The sequence below is a fragment of the Pararge aegeria genome, chromosome 1, assembly GCF_905163445.1.
Source record: "Pararge aegeria chromosome 1, ilParAegt1.1, whole genome shotgun sequence".
NCBI lineage: Eukaryota > Metazoa > Arthropoda > Insecta > Lepidoptera > Nymphalidae > Pararge > Pararge aegeria.
In genome coordinates this window covers 5,629,627-5,652,171 of record NC_053180.1, presented here as the reverse complement: position 1 = coordinate 5,652,171, position 22,545 = coordinate 5,629,627, and the positions used below count along the sequence as shown (strand labels likewise).

Here is a 22,545-nt window from a genome sequence, read left to right as displayed (position 1 = left end):
TCAGGGGAAAGGGGGGGCGTGCCTCCTGTGAGGACTCTGCCCACGACTTCATTATATATTTTGAAAACTATACATATATTTAAAAATAGTAAGGTACGTGATACATAAATAAGAAGAAAATGCGGTGTGCAAAAGCAATCTTATTGCTAAAGGGTCTTCGTTATGTCCTATATCTCTATCCGTCACCAGCCTTTTTATGAAAGACCTCTTTAGTAAAATAGTTCCAACTTAAAAAAGATTATATTTTGTATATGAAATGAAAAAGAACCAAAAATCCTTGACCGGTTTTAAAATTTCTTTCTATAAAAGAATGTTGTAGCTGCCACTAGGGCGGGAAGGGTGAATCCTGCATAGGTACTAAAACTACTTAGGAGCCATTCAAATCACGCGCCAATGAACCGCGCGACAAAAAATAAACATGGCTCGCTTTAACGCCATGTTTATTTTGTATTTTGTGCGCTTAGAAAAGCTAAGTAACCGTTCTGGGCAAATATTAATCTTATTGTGAATGTTTCATAATTACTACTACTCAAAATGCGAAAGTTTATTTGTTCGTTCTTACTTCAGGCTCTAAATAAGCAACCAATGACATAGATTTTTGGTACAAAGTTACTTGAAAGGACGTAGTGTAACATAGGCTACTTTTTATCCCAAAAAATCAACGGTTAACAAGAGATTTGTAAAAAATCCGTAATAAACGTGGATGAAAAAAGCGGACACCAGCTTTGGTTTAATAATTTAAGTTATTTGTGGTTTTGTCTGTTTTTTAAATACATCACAACGAATCCTTTAATTTTGTGGGAATTATGTGAACCCTAATGTTAAAACGCTAAGTTTTCATAATCCTGTATTGTAATTTATTTCAAACGGTGATTCATTTGAAGCGGTGATAGCCCAGTGGGCAGGGACTCGACTGCAATTTCGGGGGGCCGATTTCGAATCCCAGTACGCACCACCTAAGTTATGTGCGTTTTAAGTAATTAAAATATAACTTGCTTCAACGGTGAAGGAAAACATCGTATGAAAACTTGCTCGCCTGAGAGTTCTACATAATGTTCTCAAAGGTGTGTGGAGTATACCGATCCGCACTAGGCCAGAGTTGTGGACTACGGCCTTAACCCCTTCTCATAATGGGGTGAGACCCGTGCTCTGTATGGGCCAATAATGGGTTGATATGATGATCATGATGATATTTTATTTCATTATAAACAAGATTTCAATCAACATATTATTTCCCAGGCATATAATAACTAACTTTCTCCCGTGGACAGTTTTAATTAAACGCAAAAAGCTACAATCGAGAGCCAAAGAATTGACGATTATTCACCCCTCGGTTATATTGTTCTCTTGCCAAAACAGAAGCCAAGTTTGATATTTCCTTTTTTCACTGAAAATCTAAAGCCAAAGCCGTTTTATTACATAAGCCAGTAATGCCCGGTTATCTCCGCATAATCTATTCTGAATATGAATATAAGCTACTCCAATATTTATGATATCTCATGATAATTTTCGAAAAAGTTCATGTATATTAAATGAAGCCTATTGGTATTTTGACGACCTCCCTGGCGCAACGGTAAGCGCTGTGGTTTGAGTTGGAGGCCCCAGGTCTAATACCTGACAGTGGAAATGTGGGAGTTTATTTTCGGAATTTTCTCTAGTCTGGTCTGGTCTGGGAGGCTTCAGCCGTGGATAACTACCATCCTCCCCACAAAGAAATGCCACTAAGCGATTTAGCGTTCCGGTACAATGTCGCGAAGAAACAGATCAGGGGCTTTAATATAACTGCCTTACTCCCTAACAGGTCAGCCCGCTACCATCTTAGACGTATCATCAGATGAGTATTCAGTCAAGGTCTAACTTGCAGCGGAATACGAAAAAAAATGAAACTGTCTTTTTTATGTAGGTAGAAATATTTTCATGCATCGCGGAGCATGTTGCTTAGAGAACTACAGTTAGATAGGATAGGATTCTCCATACGTAATTAAACTACATACAAAAAATATTTTTATAAAAACATTTAGTGCCTCAAATTAATAAAATGTCCGAATATTTTTCCGGAAATTCAATCTGTAGTAACGATTAATGGCTGTATGGGGATATTTTATATTGTTTATTTGCTTCTGCGCTAAATTATTATAACTTTTTTATACAAAAGGCGAACCTAATAAAAAAAATGCATTATGTCCACTACTCATTTCTTCCGGCCCACTACAGGATACAGATCTCGTCCCACAATGAGAAGAAGCGTTTAACGCCGCACTGACCCAGTTGGTGGACTTCACACACATTTGAAGACATCATGAAGAACTCCCAGGCATGCAGGTTTCCTCGCGTTTTTCTTCACCGTTGAAGCGATTGATATTTTAATTACCTAAAACGCACGTAACTTAGAAAAGTTAGAGGTGCTTGAGGTTCGAACTTTGCCCCCCTTAGGTGAAACCGAAGTCCTACCCACTGGGCTATCACCGCTTCTATTAATAACATACAGTAAAACCAAGTTTGGTTTATGTGGCATTTAATGTAACACAATTATGTATGTTTCTTTTCGTTAAAGATTAATCATTAAATATAATAAATAACTTAAATTGAAGTAAAAGGTATTTTGTAACGAGTATTTTGCCCTTATTTTTCTGCAACGCTATATCTAGAAATATTCTATTCACATTAGGTACGTATGTTGTTAGAAAATGGAAACTGTTACACTGAAAACTTTCAAAACTTTATTTGTAGAAACTTCTCGTAGCGATCGCAGCATTTTACTTTTAAGCTTAGTGAGATTTAGGGTTTCACCGTTTAACTTGATTTTATAGAATCGTTGGGGGTAATTGATTATTGTATGCAGCTCGGTCAGAAATTGCTAGCAGCAATAAGGACACCTTTAAATACCTACTATGTCCTTAACTGCTAACTTCTTACTGTTTCTTTTATTACTCTATGTTTTGCGTGCAAAAAAATGTTCCTTCTTCTTCTCTGTCATACTTAATTCAGTTATAAGAAGTTTTGTTAAAATGGGGGGCAGGCGGTTGCACAGAATCCTCAGTTTTCTCTTAAGAAAAATGTTATATTTTTAGTTAAATCTGCCTACGGCCTAAGCCCTTCTCACTCTTACAGGAGACGTGCCCTGAAGTGGGCCGGAAACCTTTACTAATGTTTACAAATGTTTGTCCTTCCTTCACGCCCTAACTAAGCACCCAATCATATTGATTTTTGGCATAGAGCTAGTTGAAAGGATGGAGAGTAACATAGGCTTTTTATACCAGGAAAACAAACTTCCCACGGTATTTGTAAAACCGTAATAAACGCGAACAAACGCGGTCTTTTTATGGGGTGTGTAAGTACATCTCAAATGCTAAACCACAGAATTAAGAACCAACAGAAACTTCATTTAGCCATTATTGAGTGTAGTGCATTGTCTCCAAAAACTGTGAAACGCCCCGCGCACGTTTCACGTTTCACCCGCCGAATGTTGCTAGCTCTCAAACTTTTCCTATTTTCCCCGAATATTAGAGTTAATATAATCACTGTCTACTGCTAAATGGAATAAAGTGGCTAACCGTCTGTTCGGGAAACACTACTAAAGTTGAGTGGTATTTGATGCTTCGATTAGTTGTTTACACGGTTTCTATATGTTCTTAGTTCTAACCCTATTCGGTCAGAGCGACTGCTTCGGGTTCCGGTTGAAACTGTCGCTCTTGAGCTCTCGGATAACTCGCCTAATCTGATTTAGTACTAAACGCGCGGTTACATCCGCTACACATCAACACGCCCGCAATAAAGTTATATGATCAATGCTATGTGCACTTCTAATTGACGTGCATACTAGTTCATGCTTTTAAAGAAAGAAAGTAAAAAATATTTTTTACATTGCGCCACACATTACAATATTCACAACACCACATATGTTATATGTGGCACAACCTAGAAAAAAGGTGCCAGCTCAGCATTGTGCTGCATGCGCCAGTGGATGCATACAGCGCTGATTTTCAGTTGGCACCTTGTACCAGGTAACACCACGGAAATACGTAGCCATCCATTGACAACATTTTAATATTTTAATTTAAATGCTTAGTTTAACAAAAATCAATCAAATCTTTTGTGTGTGTGCAGTGTGCTATATATATATATTGGCGTGTAATATACATGTTATATACAGTACCGCCTTTTGTATCCTGCTTCATTCTTCATGTGTTTGTTCTTTTTTTTGTCTCGTTTTTCTGAGTGGTGTACAAATAAAGAGTATAAAAAAAATACAAAAAAATGCTAGTGCTCTTAATAAATAAATAAATTAATAAAATTATTTATTTTTAATAAATTAATAAAATAAATTAAAAAAATAAATCCGGCCGCTGGTGGTCGTCACCTTCGGGTTTAATAAACGGGCGGCGAATATTGAATACGCCTGGAGTTAATTTAGCCCCAAAGGTTCCTAGTACGGTTCGCCACTGGCACAATTTTCAACTAATAGAATTATTGAATTAATGAAACTAGTCGGAGATATCCGACAGTAATGCAATAAAGTTCAGCCGTTTATATCATCATTTGTCGACGTCGCTGGCGTTGAGTTGAGTTGGGAGATTCCGAGTTCGATTTCCGGCAAGGGCAATTCGGGATTATATAATTGCGAATTTTTTTCTAGTCTGGCTTGTCAGCTGTGGCTTGTTACCACCCTACCAACCAGCGTTATAGCGTGATCTACGATGTCGCGTAGAAACCGATTCGTGGTATGGGTTTAATATAACCGCCCTAAAAGTTAAACCCGCGTTAGAAGTGCGTGCCGGGGTCCTCCGCACCCCGAAAGTTAAGCCGAAGTTCGAACCATTGGGCCATCACCGCTTTAATCGAGACAATGAGAAATAGATTTCTCGTTAAACTTGTATTTAGCTTCCAATATCGAGGTTAGAAATGCTCTTAGACGAAAATTAAATAAGATATTCGGAGCGGAAGTTCCATAAACGCGTAATGCTAGATATTATGCGTGTAGCCCGAGTAAAGAATGTCTTTCCGGCGCCTGTGTTTCCGACCACGTACACCACGGGTTTATTACGTTTTTTGTCAAATCCCGTAGGAACCTTTCCTTATTTCTGGGATAAAAAGGACGTTACTCTACGTTACTGGGTCCTTTTCACTAACTAAAAATCAAGTTGATAGGCTGCAAATTACGGTCGCAAAGGAAAGACAAACAAACAAACACAAAGTGTGTTTATAAAAATAATATAATGTGAATTTTTGAGTCGACCGTTATTGTTCCGATCGTCGTTGCAGTCAATGGTCATTTCGCGAAAAGCCTCGACCATCTTAAGAACCTTTCGCTTGGTTGTTGGATCAAGGGTCGGATACAGAAGGCAGTAGTCCTTGAAACTGCGCGTATTGTGAGGAGATTCCTCACTCTGGAGCCCTGACCGCCGGTTGCTTTGGCATTCAAAAGCCCCCCGTTTTTCTATAAAGTTTAAATCGAGCTTTTTCTATTTTTTTAAGCCTTGTTAAAAATTTAAAAACAAAAAAAAGAAATAGAATAAATGTTAGAAATAAAATATAGTATATAGTATTGATTAATGAACCAAGCAGATAGCCCTTCTGATGGTAAGTGGAAAACCATCGTGTATAAACAGCAACACTTCGCAGGGCGTTCCAGGAATGTCCTACAAAGTGCCGCCCTGTGACCAACAAACTGAGGCGTAGTTTTAAGTTCCGAGACCAGAACATAGCATTGTATTACTTCCCCGGACGAGCTCTGTCACAAAAGGCTCAACTACTACTAAAATTATAGCTTTATAGCTTTATGGCGTTGTAGAATATGCAGAATTTTAGACTCTTTCATTAGGTGTTTTGTATTATCAAAACCAATTTGATAATACAAAAAAACTCTGTACAGGTATTGCTCTTCATACAGTAGTATACAATTCTAATCTTCAACAGTTAAGTTAAACGTTAGAAAGTTTTTTTATTCAGAATAGGATTAAAATCTTTAAAGAGTTGTAAACCTCGATTTCTACGCATTTGTTTTCCCTTCTTAAGAATCCCACGGGAATCTATAGTTTTTAAAAGTTTGCAACTCCAAACTGGGGTTAAAGAGTCAGCCCCAGGTTTCTATCATTAACGTGTACGACGACGTACTAATAATCGTTTAACTTGCCAACAAGCATTAGAGAAGCGTTGTGGATCAATATCCTATGTCCTTCCTATGTTTTAATTGCTTTAAACCCGCAAAAATTAGAGGTACGTATTGGGATTCTGACTCGGCGATACCGAAGTCCTAACGTCTAGAATATTACTGCTTTTACAAATAAAACAAGAAAACACTTTTGATAGTTTATATTCAATTTATTAAGAAAAATTTTATCGACCCCAAACATCAATAACGAAATTGTACCCATACCCCTTGGCAGATTGCACCCTCACAGTGACGCTGCTGTAACCCACCCCTCCAGCGATCACCCAAGCGGACGCGTACTGGGTGTATCCCACTTCTGTTGCAGTCACAGCTGATATCCGTGTAGAGTAGTTCCCGCGGTATGTGTAGTCTTGATACTGAATCGTATTAGGTCTCGCTGGTTGAGACAGATAGTGTCTGGAAAGTAGCAATATGTTTTAGCAACGTGTAACGTGATCGCCTTTTCACGCTCTATTTTATTTTCTAAGTTTCTTCTGTAGTTGTGTTTAATTTGTATAGAATGTTTGTGTGCAATAAAGATTTGACGACCGACTGGCGCAGTGGGCAGCGACCCTGCTTTCTGAGTCCAAGGCCGTGGGTTCGATTCCCACAAGTGGAAAATGTTTGTGTGATGAGCATAAGTGTTTTACAGTGTCTGGGTGTTTATATGTATTTTCTAAGTATTTATGTATATATAATTCATAAAAATATTCATCAGTCATCTTAGTACCCATAACATAAGCTACGCTTACTTTGGGGCTAGGTGGCGATGTGTGTATTGTCGTAGTATATTTATTTATTATTTATTTATTTACTTCAAACAAACAAACCGATGATCAAGAACAAATTAATAGACTTCACACACCCTTTAGAACGTTATTGAGAACTCCCAAGCTTGCAGGTCTCGTCACGATGTTTTCCTTCACCGTTGAAGAAAGGGATATTTAATTAAAACGCACATAATTCTGAATATTTAGAAATGCATGCCGGCAGCCCGGCTTCGAATTCGGTCCCAACGAAAGGGAAGCTGAAGCCTTACTTACCCACTAGGCTATCACACTAAGACATAAGGGTCTTATACTCAACTTCAATGATACGGATAGGAGAAATTGTATTTACACAAAATGTACAAATATATTAAATTCCAAACAAACTGATGAGAGACTCATTTATTTTTTGCGCCCCAGGTGACGTACGTACGCCACTGGCAAAAAAAGTCAAATTGTATTTATATTGTATATATACTATATATACAATATAAATACAATTACTATATACTATGACAATACATACATATGGCCCCAAAGTAAGCGTAGCTTGTGTTATGGGTACTAAAATAGCTGATGAATTATACACAATGGATACTATACAAATGATAAGTATTTTTGTATGTTTTTTATTATAAGAACATACGACAAATCTTATTATCTTGCGCAATAAGACTTTTTTTTTACATACTTTTCTTCCGTCTATTTATCATAATATAGCTTATATATCGTAGCTCATATTTTTTATATATTTCATGTATTTTATTTTTAATTTATGTAATTTTTGTATGTAGTTATGTGAATGTAGGTTTATGATCATTTTACACCGCCTAAAATTTTAGTTAAATAAATAAATAAACTTTCATGTTTATTTATTTATTTAACTAAAACTTTCCCCCAACATTTTCCAGTTGTGGGAATCGAACCCACAGCCATGACTTAAAAGCAGGGTCGCTGCCCACTGCGCAAATCGGCTGTCGGCGTTTTTTCGAAGTTAATATTCAGAGAAGGTCCTCATACCTTGACAGCAGCCGATCCCCTGGGTAAACGTAGCCTTGACTGAGGTTAGATCTTCTGATGCCTTGGATAACCGCCCCGCTGGCCACTGTGGCCAGAACGGTCACTATCAAAAGGGCGACGGCGTACTTCATCTATAAAAGATTTAAAGAACTTTTTATCACACATGATTTAGGTACAAAAACCTTTGTTATAGTAGACGGTTAGCTTATGCTTGAAATTTTACTACAATGATTCCTCAAAAGCTAATTACAAATGAGCGAAATAAACAAATTTATATCGTTACAAAGTGTAAATGAAAACCGAAATAATACTACAGAGGTTCCAGAGGAACATTAATTACTGTCTCTGAGACTTATCTGTGAAACCAAAACGCTATTACTTTTTGAGTAAGCCATTGCCGTAGATTTTACTGAAAGAAATCAGATAACATCACTCGCAAAAGTAAAATCAAGTGACTCCTATCAATTTGTTAGGTACGCATCGCATAGCATAGGTGCTATGCCCGTGTCGGGCTTTTATCTTCAGTAGGGTTGTCAGAAGTAAACTCTTAGAATGTTTTGAATTAGTTTGTATGGAAATATTCATGTTTCTTTTGATTGAATATTTATACAGGTTGATTCGCGTTATAAAATACACTTATGCACCCTTCAACAGTATTTCGTAATTCCGTTACACGTTGTTTAAGTATTTTTCGAAAAAAACCTAACCATGGCGAAAAAATAAATTGTTGGCACTGAATACACTAGCACTTGGCTGCACACGAGCCGCCATTTTAAGTAACTTTCCTGACAGTTCCAAGCAAACCTGTCGTATTTTTGCAAACGGTGAGTAGATACCCGATTCTATGCGGGAGAATTTGGGTTATTTGGGATTTCTACCAACTAAAACCACCTCAGTAGCCAGCCTCACTACCAGTGGCGTGCATAAAGGGTATGCACAGGGTATGCAGATGATATAAAGCGAAGAAATCTCCAGTACGAGTTATAAAATCTAAAGGGTAGGCTTTTTATGTATTAAAAATCTACTTTTATATATTATGTATATTTTATACTTATATATTACGTATATTTATTTAAATGTATTAGTATCTATACATTTTGGTATTTATGTATATAATGTATGGTAGAGTCACTACACACGTACAGACTGAGACGTTTCAAAAGTGCTTGTATTAGGCCTACTTGAAATAAATGAATTTTGAATTTGAATATATTACAACACTCTTGGCACTATCCCGTTCTCTTGCTCTAAGTCCTTTCTTCAAAGGTTGCCTGTAAGAGATTGCTTGCAGCAATAAGGCCGCCTTTGCTTGTCTACATCTACTGTTTCATTAATGTTTCTTTTCCTATATGTATGTTATACGTGCAAAAAACTTCTTTTTATAACTCGTACAGGAGATTTTTTTTCATTTTACATCATCTGCCCGCTTAGTGCATACCCTCTATGCACGCCACTGCTCACTACTTATTGGGAGGCTCCGGGGTCTGCTAGGAACGCACCGGTGCCTCCCTAAAACGTGTAGCTCGTCCCGGGATAATCGTATAACCGAAACCGAAACAGGCAATAATTCATGTACTATTTTATCTATTCACATCTAGAAATAATAATATTCTTAACTATTCTTGGTACCATAATATGATATCACTTTCGAATAACACATGAAAACCGCTCACCTTCAATGTACAAACACTTCAGACACCTGGCCTCAACTAGCTATACTGATAAAATGTATGGATAAATATGTATTCTGTGCTCTCGTTGTCTGATAACACGTATCTGTTATCAGTGAATCATTTGTATAGCCATAAATACATTTAAGTGGAATAGGTAAACAGCTTTTCCTTTATGAACTAGAGTATGACTAAAGCCCATAGATTAATATGTAAAGATATGACGCTTCGCACTTTTTTGCACTTAATACATGCACAAAAGCAATTTTTATCTAATATTTTATGCAACTAGTATTAGAGCAGGATTTTCAATTTTATGCCAATTTTACGCTTGTGGCTACCCTGGTCAACAGACTTGTGCGTACCACCGTCGCTTTTTATTTTGCTGCTTGTTCGGAATAGTATTAAAATATTTTATTTCAGACTGACAGTATAACTAGCCCATATTCAATTTAATTAAAATATGACAATACGTAAAGAAAATGGATATATTAATAAAAATAGACTTTATACTTTATAACTGATGTAACGAAAATTACAATTAAATTACATTATTTCTAGTCATATCTTAGGTAGGTATGAGAAAATCTATAACGGAAATAACATAATTAAAAAACCACGTACCGTTTATAATCTTGGGATCGTTTCACAATGATAATCGCTCTCAAACAAAAGAGGGAATTAGAGCATTGCCCTTCTAATACGAAATTATAAACACATGCTGGCAATATTAACCGGAACCGACGGCTTAGCGAGCTATTCGAGGCTCAGAGCGGGACAGTACCATTTTACTAACTACGGGCTACGATTTTTGATCTAGACATCGGAACGACATATAAAGAAGAGATACAGTAGTTCGACGCCTTTGATCTCATTAAAAAGCATTATATTGCGGACGCCAATAAGGGTCCCATTCTCGTCCCCCACAACCTTCTGTTTACCGCTGTATTACTATTTTTATTCAGTTCTAGTTCTGAGCATTTCTTGGCACAAAAATCCAATAAGTTTATTTCAGGTCGATTATGAGAATATTACAACTTGCTATCTGTTGAGTCTTTGCACAATAATATATATGTCAATGTCCCAAAACAAGGACCAATCAGAGGGCGTACAGAAAAACATTGAACGCGTGATTAAAGCAAGTGAATCTAGGCTAAGATCTCTAGAACATAGACTTAGTTCAAACTTTGCTGAAAAAAGGGTTGGCTAAGCTTAGCCTGATCTCTTTAAGAGCTGAGCATAATCCAAAGTAACTAAGATTTAAAAGTGCCTTCACAATTTAAATCCATTAAGTCCACTTAAATTCTAGTGTGAAAAGTTAAATTCGAAGATTCACTTACTTATTTATTTTGGATATATTATGGTTTTCGTAAATCGTCTAACCTTAAAACTTGGGCTCTGCGAAACTCGAGCGATTTACTTGTGTAAATCGCTCGAGTTTCGCACACATTTTGCTTTTCACATATTGTCAGCAGATTTCAGAGAAATTTGTTCGAACGTCTTACGCACTATCTATTTTGGTACATCATTTCACCTTTATGAATGATGTCATACAGATAGTCTTTTTATTGTTCGGATATGCTGATTTCTATCATATATATTCACAATCTTTTTAAGAAATCATCCACTTATACGGTATGAAATCATAGTTGATATTTCGCTGATGGTCTTATCTTATCAATTACAATTTTCTTAATACATTTATTCGTATAAACTATAAAATCTATTGATAAAAATATATTTCCGTAGTAGAAGACCGATCGGATGATGAACTAATTGACAAATAAATTATAATAATTATATAATACCGTACATTTTCCCTTTTATTACTTTTTCCTATGTTTTTACTCACATGATTTTTATTTTCAGAGAAGATAGAAATAAATATGGACACATTAATGTTTGTTTTTCACAGTGAAGAGATCGAAATGTCTTTTTGCAGAGTCCTAGTCAAGGGGTTCTTTCTCAATATTGGGCTAACCTAACTGTATGTTTATGATAATGGATTGCAAATATGTAAACAATATCTATGGCGATAAAATAAATTAAAAAAAAAAACATTAAAATGAGATTTCCTTTATTTTAAAGTGTTTTTATGAAAATAAACTTTAAAGTAACTAAAAGATTGTTTACCTTATAAGACAAGTAAGAAAAAATAGAGTAGTTTAAAATGTAGTCACGTTATCGTCTACACGTGCTGTGCGCAAGGCTGCTACGACGCGTCGTAGCCACGGTGCCCATATTAACGCAACAACTGGGCGTTGTGCTACGGCGTAGCCACATGACCATCTCATTTCGATGGTTACTTTAAAAGGCAAGATCCGACCGCCACATCTGAATTTCATACTTAGCGGAGTACATGATTGCGTCCAGCGTATGACTAATAACAAGGCACGACCGTTTGAGCAAAGAGTATTTAATCATTACCTATGCCATAAGGCAAGTCATTTGCATCTCAAAACCCTAAGACGTTTGTCACGACTTAGATATAACACTTTGTTTAGGAGATACTAGTATTATCCATATATAATACAAGAACATATTATTGTATTATACCGTACACATGTTCTTTATGACATGGTTCCATTAACTACTATTTGTTTTACATTATGAAATAATGTGGATCCGAACACAACTTCACTTGAATTTACTTTATATTGCATGCATCGATAATCTCAGAACTTACTTTACTATGTAGATACCCTCTTATTTAACGGACGGACTCAGTTTTTTACCACTGGGTATTTTGGGCTCCGTACCAAAAACCGAAAAACCTAAAAAACACAAAATACTGCATAAGAAAAAGCGTATATGTTGAGATGGGTATGGTAGAGTTACTCGGTTGGCACGGTCCAATCGACGCATTGGAAGAAAGTTTTCTCCCGCGTCCACTTTGGCTCCCGAGAATGCAGACAAGTTTTTTGTCGGTAACACGGGTGGTAACTAGGCACAGCCGAAGCCTCCCACCAGACCAGACAAGAAAAAAAACAGAAATTATAAATTCCCAGATTACCGCTGCCGGTTATTGAACCCGGGACCTCCCACTTAAATCCACAGCGCTCACCACTGCGCCGGCGGGGTCGTCAAATTATAGTATAGGTTACGAAAAAAATCGTGAGGAAACCACCACCAATCCGCACTTGGCCAGCGTGGTAGATTGCGGCCTCGCTCGCTCCTCATTCTGCAAGGAGACCGACATATCTCGCGACAGCAATGCGACAAGCGTAAATCTTGGAATCACTGCTGTCAAACGTCACTTTTCCATACAATAAATATACAAAAGTGACGTTTGACAGCAGTGATTGCAAGATTTACGCCTGCCGCATTGCTGTCACCCTGCCGTGCGCAATAGTTGGCCGGTATTGGGTTGATAATGATGATGATGAAAATTTAGCATTTTAGGTACCAGGAAGGTAAAGCAATGGACTCTGTGGAAGAACCTGCCTGAAAACTGTAGTGTTGATAATGTTGAACGTGTTAAGAACAGCTTCTGACAGCCATGTTGGCTGTCTATCGTCAATAAACCTTTAAGAAACTAAGGGAAGGAATGGGTATAACGTTATACGTGGCGCCTACGTGAGATAACGTAATTTGGTTACAGACAGTCCAAATGGCCAAACCTACTGGATAACAGCTTATTATCAGATTAACAGCTTAGCGGGAGCCGACCCTAACTAATATAGGGTAATGCTAAAAGTATCTAGGCATATTATTTTATGCGTAGTATCTAATAATATTTCTAGAAATTTTATACTCTGGCTTATTTCACCTATACAAATCCAGTCATAACAAAAACATAAAGTAAGTGCTTAACGATGCTACGCATAATAAAAAAATCGGTCAAGGTGAGTTGGGCTCGCACACCTAAGGGCTCCTATCGTACAAGATATAACACTTTACTGACCAGTACTTACTCAGCACGGCGTTAGTACTTCCACGAAAAAACGCTTCAGGGACGGAACCCTAGCCACGTCCAGAGCCAGTTTTAAGTATCAGAGAGACTTTACTATGACACAAAAACATCTACTGCTATTCAGCATGGCGTTAGTGCTTCCCCGAAAAAAAAATGTGTGAGCCATCACGGGACGCCTGACAGATGTGAAAAATTGAAACAGTTATCTGTTTACGACAGGAATAGCGTACTGAAAGGATAAAGCATCACAAATTTGTTCCGCAAAATAATGACAGTTTGTTACATTTTGATTGAAAACAAGAGAAAATTAAAAAAAAAATTAAGATTTTTTTGATATATTCCATCAGATCAGGCTCTGTCTAATTTTAGGTACGGAACCCTAAAATTGGGCAGAGCCAGTATTTCTATATCAGACAGACTTAAGCACTAATTTGTTTCACTTATCAACAACAAATAAAGTCATATATACGGGATATATCAGCTACTATGCGGTATGCCAGCCCATATTCCAACAACCCTTGGCCATTTGCCAGCTGCGTTGGAGGTTAACTGTTTTATTGGATATATTGCATAACACCCCGCTTGCCCGTGAAACTGGTTAAGCTGGTATATGTTTACGTTATGAAACAATGCAGGAGCATAATGACCTTCGCACACCAAACCAACTCAACACCGACTCGACTGGAACTAAAATATTGAAATGTAAGATTTATTATTATGTAACATAAACTTCAAATGTGTACGTAAGTACACACGTTTTTTTTAAATACCTATTCATCAAATTTGTCGCAGAGTCAGGTCCCCGCCTTTATAAATTAAAAATTTTGCCTAAAATAAAAATTGCCTCCGCGGGCAAATAGAAACTAAAATTTTATATCCAACTCAGATACTTATTTTCTTGTGTGGTATCTTCATAAATACCGCAGCACCACAGGGAGGCACGGTGGGTACCGGTTACAACCCTACGTTTTTACAACTGGTCGCTTGGTGGCCGGGCTGCGAGAACACACACATTTATTTCAGGTAGACCAATAATAATATTGAACCTCCTATAAATGAATTTAAATTATATAACAAAATTCTAACGTCTTAAACTGAAAAAATATGTTGAAAAAGAGCAAGCAGTTTCTTGCCGGCTCTACTCGGTAGAATAGTCCTTCCGAACCAGTGGTAGAGTCACTACAAACAGACTGACTTGACGTTACAACACACACTGTGTATTATATGAAAATTAAGCTTAATTTACTATACTCAACTGAAGCATCCTCAAGAGATGTTGACTTTACAATGAATAGTTGTTAAGTCAAACAGTTCTTAACAATTATTCATTGTAAAGTCAACGTCTCCTGAGGATGCTCCGGTTTCGGAGCGAAACGTGCGTAGAGGATATATTGCCGAAGATCTGTTTGGTGTGGTGTATAATGATTGAAGAAATTATAAATTACACCATACAGATTCTTCTGCTTTTCGCGGAGTATAGCAAATTAAGCTTAATTTTCATAATATATCATGGTTTTCCGCAAAATAACGCCTGCTTCTATCAATTTTTTCTTAATTTACTTGAAATAAATGAATTTTTAATTAGAACTAGAATTTGTCAAGTCTGTTGTAGTGACTGTACCGGTACAGAAGGCAGATTCTGTAAGAAGAAGTCTACAAGAAACTCACTGCTTTCCAACATCAGCATTATGAAAATTATTATTCTGCTAATTCGCGAGAGGTGAAAGCAAAGCGGTGTGCATCGAAGCAACCTTGTCATTTAGAAATTCATAAATTGTATAGTAACCATTGAGTGTGAGGATTTAATAAATGTGTTTTAACACTGTTTAAACTTAAGGCATAGGTACGTCCGAAATTACCTTAGTAATCTGTTTAAAAACATTACACAAATGACTTATGTACCTTTCGCAGACGATATTCAGACATCTAGGTTTAGGTTTAAAGACATTTATTCCCATAAAAAGACCTAAGTCACTTACATAGGAAACTTAACTTTCTATTACATACATTAATACACTTCGCCATTAAACTAAACTTAATTCAATTTTACTATTATCTACTCATTCAATGTGTTCGTCTTTAAATTTATTGGTATTACTTAATATATAAGAAGCTAATTTAGTTTTGAATACATTGAATGAGTTTACATTTTTTATAAGTATAGGTATTTTATTATAAAATTCGGCGCCTTCAAAGGTAAGGGATTTTTTACCATAATTTGTTCTAGTTCTAGGTAAGGTAAGGAAACTGGCTCGACGAGTTTTATTTTTCTTTTTTGTAAAAGTGATACTAGTGTGGATTGTTTTGTTTACTGATTTTCTAATACAGATGCACGTGCTATATATATATATAATTGATGAATGTTCATTATTTTAGTATCACTATAGATTTTTTTTGTGGAAGTTCGAAAAGGATATTGGAAAAGAGTTTTTAGTATTTTATTTTGAGCAGTTTGCAGATGAGCTAATCTTGTTTTGGTGGCACTTCTAAAGCATCTAACCCTACAACCCCTTCCTGTGATAGACTTACCTTGCATTACCTTGCTTTGTGTCAGGAGTAACAAAAATAAAGGTAATAAATATCTAGTGATAGTCAGCCTTCGGGTGAATCTTGGCTATCAGCCAACGCGACGTTTAACTCAATTTAACTGGAAGTTATTGCATAATATATGACCACTGGAATTACTTTTAAAACTGGTTTAACTACGTGCTTAATATGAATTTATTCTAGAACTCAGGTGTATGTAAGCTTTTGTAAGGTTGAGCCGTTTTATAGTTTTTTTTTTTTTAATTCATTTTTGGTAGGTATCATTCTTTGATATCATAAGTAACGTTCTTTTTATTTGATAGCCTAATTTAGCAGGCAAACGACGTTACGCGGTGGGTCGGGGTAAAGTTGTTTTTTTTAATTCCACTACAAGTTAGATCTTGACTGAAAACCTGTTGGTAAGTGATGATGCAGTCTAAGATGGTAGCGGGCTAACCTGTTGGGGAGTATGGTAGTCATACACCTAATCGGTTTTCAAGCGGCATCACACCGGACACTAAATCGCTTAGCGGCACGTCTTTGTCGATAGGGTGGTAACTAGCCTCGGCCAAAGCCTCCCACCTGGCAAGACTAGAGAAACTTCAGAAAAGTAGAAATTCCTAAATTGCTCCTGCCGGGAATCGAACCCGAGACCTCCTGCTTAGGGTCACAGCGCTCACCGTTGCGCCAGGGAGGTCGACAAAAGTCGTTTGTGCGGGTAACCTATCAAAGTCCTGCGATTTTGTAAAGTTTATAAATAATTTTGATAACTATGACTTACTTTTTTCAATCACTTACTTAACTTGATATCCTATTAAATTGATTAGCATGTCAATTAATGTGCTAATAATATAATTCCTTATGGACTATCGAATAGTTTTCAAGAATAAATTAAAATTATTATTGATTCACATCAAATGTTAACGAAATTCTGTTCGTGGGTATTTTGATATAAATACGGGTGAATTAGATATTGCTTGACCACTGACAGCTGAAATAAGACATCCGGGAGAAACTGGTACCGTGTAAAGTTCAAGAAAAAAGACCAAGAGCGCTATTCGAGAAGCGTAACCGGCCCAGGGCGTAGAATGTAAAAATTCTCCACTGGGTGTTGTTATCAAAGTTATTTGTGGACGAAGTCGTGGGGTACCGCGTGTCGTGTTTGACTTGTCTACGACTGCGATAGTAGTAAAATAGGATCCAGGTTATTATTTATTTATATTATTGTATAAATATGTATTCATTATCGTGAATAAATTTTGTTTTTCTTTCTTTCTTTCTCGTGACACATAAACGGAAGCAGTGCAATTATCACATTTTTGCTATCATTCTACGACAATAGACCCCAGATTTGTCAACGCCCCCCTAAATTGTTCACTTGGCGACTCGCCAGCATATGCATTTACGATTCACGTTTATAGCCGCGTATGTAACGTGAATTTCCATTTAGGGAAGCAATTCAAAGTCGGAGCAATACGGTTACTCCATAAATAACGCGAGCGTGTATGGTTTCGTGAACTAAATTTCCTAGATTCAGGAAATATCCAGGAAGCTTTGGGAGCACTTTCGTGAGATTTTAAAGAATATTGATTGCAAATTTGTTTCTAGTTGGATTTGGCAAGCCAGTCGGGCTTATGTTTTTTTCTGGTCTACTCTAGAGGTTTCGGTTTCTAAAGACGTTCAAACAATTTAGCATTGCGGTACGATGCTGCATAGAAATCGATACTATAACTCCCACGTCTCATGATCATATCAAGGCATACGGCACCATTACATGGGTCTCCTCCCACGATGAAAAAGGGTTAACCACGATGGCCTAGTGCGGATTGGTGGAGAGTGCCAGAGACTATGACTGACTTAAGGCCGTAGTCCACCACGATGGCCTAGTGCGGATTGGTGGAGAGTGCCAGAGACTATGACTGTGGACAGTTAAGGGTTAACTTGTAGTCCAATAAAAAAATCATTTGCACTTTCGTGAGAGTTGAGTGAATATTGGTTACAAAATCTTTTCTAGTTGGATCAGCTGCCGTTTGGATCGCAAACCGGTCAAGGTTATATGCTCGCTGAAACCGGTAAACATATGGTTCATGAGCGCTGTGGTACTTATAAGTTGCCGGTTTTGATCCTCGCAATTAGGAAGTTTTAATTTCTTACTTTTTTTTGCTTATAATGACAATTGAATCGTGTCTAAATACCCTATTGTCCTAATTATTAGCCCCAAATGCAAAAACGACAGGGTTATAAGTTATTATATTGTTATAGGTTTGACGTTTGTTTGTGTGTGTGTCTGTTGCATCGTATTTCCCGAACGGATGAAGCGATTTCGATTTTGTGTTAGAAAGGTGAATTAGTCGGGAATATTCTTAGATATATTTGATGGAAATTGGTCCAAGATGGCCGCGGCCACAAAATAGTGGATAACATATTTTTTCACAACTAATAAATATGTTCGTGGTGCAGTCGTGTGCGCTTATAAGTTGCAGGTCACGGGCTTGATGCTCGGCGAGCATCGGGCAATTTAGGAATTTTTAAAATCTTACTTTTTTTTAAGTTTTAATATTCAATATATGTATCAAATGAGAGGACTTGATTAGACAAATAATGTACACTATATTAAATGCTGGGGGTTTTTTCCTTTTTTTTTATTTAATACACAGGTATATTACATTTAAGATCTACTAAAGACGCGTTGGGAATTTTCTTTTCCGAGTCACACCGAGACACTGAGTCACTGATGTGACTTGTTGGAAACCCTAATTAAAAGAACTCGCCACCCTTACGATGTTTTTCCCCTAAAGCAAGTTATATTTAATTGCTTAAAATGCGCATAACTCCAAAAAGGTAGAGGTACGTGCTGGGGATCGAACCCGGTCCAGAAAGGGAAGCTTAAGCCTCTAGGCTATCACCGCTTATATAACACACTTCAATATGATTTATTTGTTTAGATAGGGTTTCTATTCACCACAGATAAAAAAGTTAAAAAAATTCAGAGTGCAACTGTACGAATGGAATGTCCATAAAATTCAAATTCAAACTTTGTTTTCTGAACAGTGTGACGTTTGAAATTGCGTTCTATTCAAACGGCCATCCGGTAACAATGGCGGACTTTACAACTTATATGAGCTCTGAGTGTAGAACCAACTCCACTAGGCTACTTTACGTTTTCATGATTATAACATCCTTTTTTTCACAACTTTACAAAAACGTAAAAACGAGAATTTTATTGGTATAAACATTATTATGTACCGTGTGACAGCAGATCAGAATACAGTTCACAACACCCCTCCTAGAGGCGACTAAAAGAATAAAACGGGGAACGGGTAGTAGCGTGCTCTGTGCTACTTCCTAGTATTGCGATCATAAACGCCTCTGCCCAGCGTGGTGACTACGGGCAAACCCTCCCCTTGCGAGAGGAATCCCAGCAGTGGACTGTTATAGGCTATTGAGGAATCATTATTAAATTCGATCATCTTACTCCTGCTTATTCAACGAAGGTCACGAGGTCTAAAGTTCGAATCCCGGGTGGCCTAAAAATATTTAACTTTTATGGTTTTTTACTATTAAAAATTCTTTAACAGATCAAGAATAATAATAAATTTCAGGTAAAGAATTATCAGTATCTATCTACTGAATACATTCACCGTTAAAACATAAATAATTCGGGTACTGCTACATAATCTACACCTAAAGTCTTTTAAATCATACTGAACTGTACTGGGTTGGTACAGGCAGGAGACCAAAATTATATCCCCCGGTTATATCCCCTGACAAGGGATATAATTAACGTGTCCACCTGCTAACGAAATTTTCCCCCTGTTTATTATTACACTTATTATTTCGATATTATTTCCACTTGTGCGCCAATGCTCTGCTAGTTGATAAAGCTGTGGCAGAAGATATACATTTATCCTTTTGCCGGGAAGACAATTGTCTCTTGCCCATGCTGGCCGTGCTGGTAGTGTTAAATATAAACCTATGATAGTGTTCAAATAGTACAGATAGTATTTCAGGAGGAGTGAGCAATTAATATATCTGTTTTAATAATCTACTAATTGAAACCTTCAGTATTTACCTTGAGTAACATAGAGGATATCAGAGATTTTAAAAGCACGGGCAGCGACTAACGGCCATTAAAATGTACCGCTAAGTAAAGATTAATCATAATCGTTAAATTTTTTATGACTCCAAACTGCCCCGCATCAGTATCTAGATTGCATTCGTGCGAAGCCTGGCGGGTTTGCTAACATTCATATACAATAATTTAGATTTTTCTCATCTGCCAGGAGTCAGGCGATCTCACAATTTTTTTTAATCTGTTATTGTAAAACTCTAGTCAACCTTTGGCAATTTCTATAAACGTCACTCAAAGCAGCATTACGAGTTGACTCGCGAGGCAAGAGAGAGGTGTGAGAGCGGTCTTTGTATTGCCGCCTGACAAATTACGCGGTTTATTGTTGCTGAATCATTTTGTTTTTAACCCTGACGAAATAATGGCGGGGTGTTATAAGTTTGACGTGTCCGTGTGTAAACCTTGAAAATGGCACCCATAATGTTCAATTGTCAATTTTACACAGCGGCCATCTTGGATTTCAAAAATAATATCATATTAATTCTAAGACATCAGGTAGAACCTTTGGGAAGGATCTCATTGTAACTATTAGAACCAGACACAATCGCGATATACCTTTTTTTATTTTTTTGTTGATGGACGGGGGGGATATACTAAAACCCCCTCGGTAGCCCCCCCTCCTAGAAAAGCACTCGTCCCGTGAAGATTAAATCGCGATATACCTAATGTTTTATCAAATTTGCAAAAGCACCTTTGTAGGGAGGGCCTACTTTTAGACCTGTTAGTTTAAAGAAATTTGTACCTGCAACATAATTAATAGCCACCAATTGATCAAACGGATCCAAAATACCCACATGAATGATCTGTGTTTCTTTCGCATATCGAGATATAATCTATGTTATTATATAAGGAGGAAGGTATTATAACCTTCATAGTGAAATGGACTTAATGTTACTTGTTTTACAGTCACAAATTCTGTAACTTCTACAGATTTTTATTTTACAAATGTTCTGCTATAAGCACTAAGTGTGTATTGTGGACAAATCAGAGCTTTAATTTAATAGACATTAGTTCTATTTTACTCTGAAGTTCAATTGTTGCGATACTCGAAAACGACTTTACAGGTAAAGGGTCATTTTTTTTTCTAGGCGGTGTCCGATTCGATGCTTGTGGAACTTAAGGCATGCTTTATGGAGGCCTACGATGACAACCAAGACGGCAAGATTGACATTCGAGAGGTAAGTTAACCTGACACAATACTAATGTTTTATTGGAATATGACGCTCATCAAAAAGTACTCGTGAGATATTTTTATAAATAGGCAGGAGAAAAATTTATTGATTACAATTATTAATATATATATAGGTATACAAATAAACGAAAATAAAGTCATCTTTTTGAGTAAAATAATAAGTTTTAAATGTTAAGCACATCATAAATCCTTCGAGCCGTTTTTGCAGCACTGGTGCCACGATGGAACTTGAACTCGTAAATTGTTATTTCAAGTTTTCCATTTCGTACACTGAGTGACGGAAAGAAAAAACCATAAGAGGAAAAAATAAATGAATTAGGATTTTCAAAACACAATGGCATGAGTAAATAGCTAAATAAATTTGAAATAGGAATTCCCTACCAAAAAGGAGATATTTGTTATCAAAGTGGCCAGTACTACAAAACGCCAATTTCATATCTAAGGACCTAATATTAATATTTACATTAGAATTCAAAATAAAATTGTGCACAAATTTTTAAATAATTAATCTAGAAATAAAAGTAAAACAATACTCTGCTATCGGCTTCTTCTTAGACTTATGGAATCCAAGTAGCTTTATTTTTAATGTTTACGAGTATAATTATCCCCATCTCACGACATTATAAAAATTGGTGTTTAGAAAATAGAAGTGTCTTTTATATTGCCCATTTGATTTGATTCATAAATCTTGTTACAGCTAGCTCAACTCCTGCCAATGGAGGAAAATTTTCTCCTTCTATTTAGGTTTGACAATCCGTTGGAATCCAGTGTTGAATTCATGAAAGTAAGTTTTCAACTTTTGGTCTTAAGTCTTAAATGTAGGAACCACTTTTTGCCACTATCATTAGAATGATATGAGTAGTAGATAGTGAGTGTTTTAGAGCTGAGCTCGCTACAAGCCACGTGGCACGGTTCCAATAAGGGTTGCCGGGCTTTAACGATGATTATGATCATAAAGCTAAAGAGTTTGTATTTTTGTTTGGTTGGACGCACTGCCAATCGGGTCGGAAAAACCTTTTTTTGAATTTAATAGCACTATTCTTGAGTAATTTATTAGGTTATTTAATATTAAACTACGACCCTTAGGAGTCTAGTAACAAGATAAAAAGTAATAAAGAACGCCTAGCAAAACTAAATAGCACGTGCGCTCAGGAGTAAAATACCGGATGAAAATTTG

At 36.7% G+C, this 22,545-nt stretch overlaps 2 protein-coding genes across 3 annotated transcripts in view; one reads left to right on the top strand and one right to left on the bottom strand.

Annotated features, from left to right (window-relative positions):
- Nucleotides 1-22,545, top strand: part of LOC120626954 (calbindin-32) — a 58,691-nt gene that overhangs the window by 26,905 nt on the left and 9,241 nt on the right. For both annotated transcript variants that reach the window (XM_039894780.1, XM_039894771.1), the window contains exons 3-4: nt 21,265-21,354; nt 22,066-22,152. In XM_039894780.1, coding sequence (XP_039750714.1) covers nt 21,265-21,354; nt 22,066-22,152 — 177 coding nt within the window. The remainder of the gene's footprint in view (nt 1-21,264; nt 21,355-22,065; nt 22,153-22,545) is intronic.
- LOC120626968 lies at nt 6,298-9,689 on the bottom strand. Its single transcript, XM_039894789.1, has 3 exons — nt 9,612-9,689; nt 7,939-8,069; nt 6,298-6,568 (listed from the first exon to the last, which is right to left on the bottom strand). Exons 2-3 carry the CDS (start codon nt 8,067-8,069, stop codon nt 6,337-6,339), a joined length of 363 nt encoding a protein of 120 aa, XP_039750723.1. The 5' UTR covers nt 9,612-9,689; the 3' UTR covers nt 6,298-6,336.

Bases quoted from the DNA above. Each gene is read 5' to 3' on its own strand.
- LOC120626968 (XM_039894789.1), bottom strand. From the start codon at position 8,069: ATGAAGTACGCCGTCGCCCTTTTGATAGTGACCGTTCTGGCCACAGTG. The intron at 6,569-7,938 runs GTATGAGGACCT...GCTACTTTCCAG, and splicing joins GGGGATCGGCTGCTGTCAAG to ACACTATCTGTCTCAACCAG.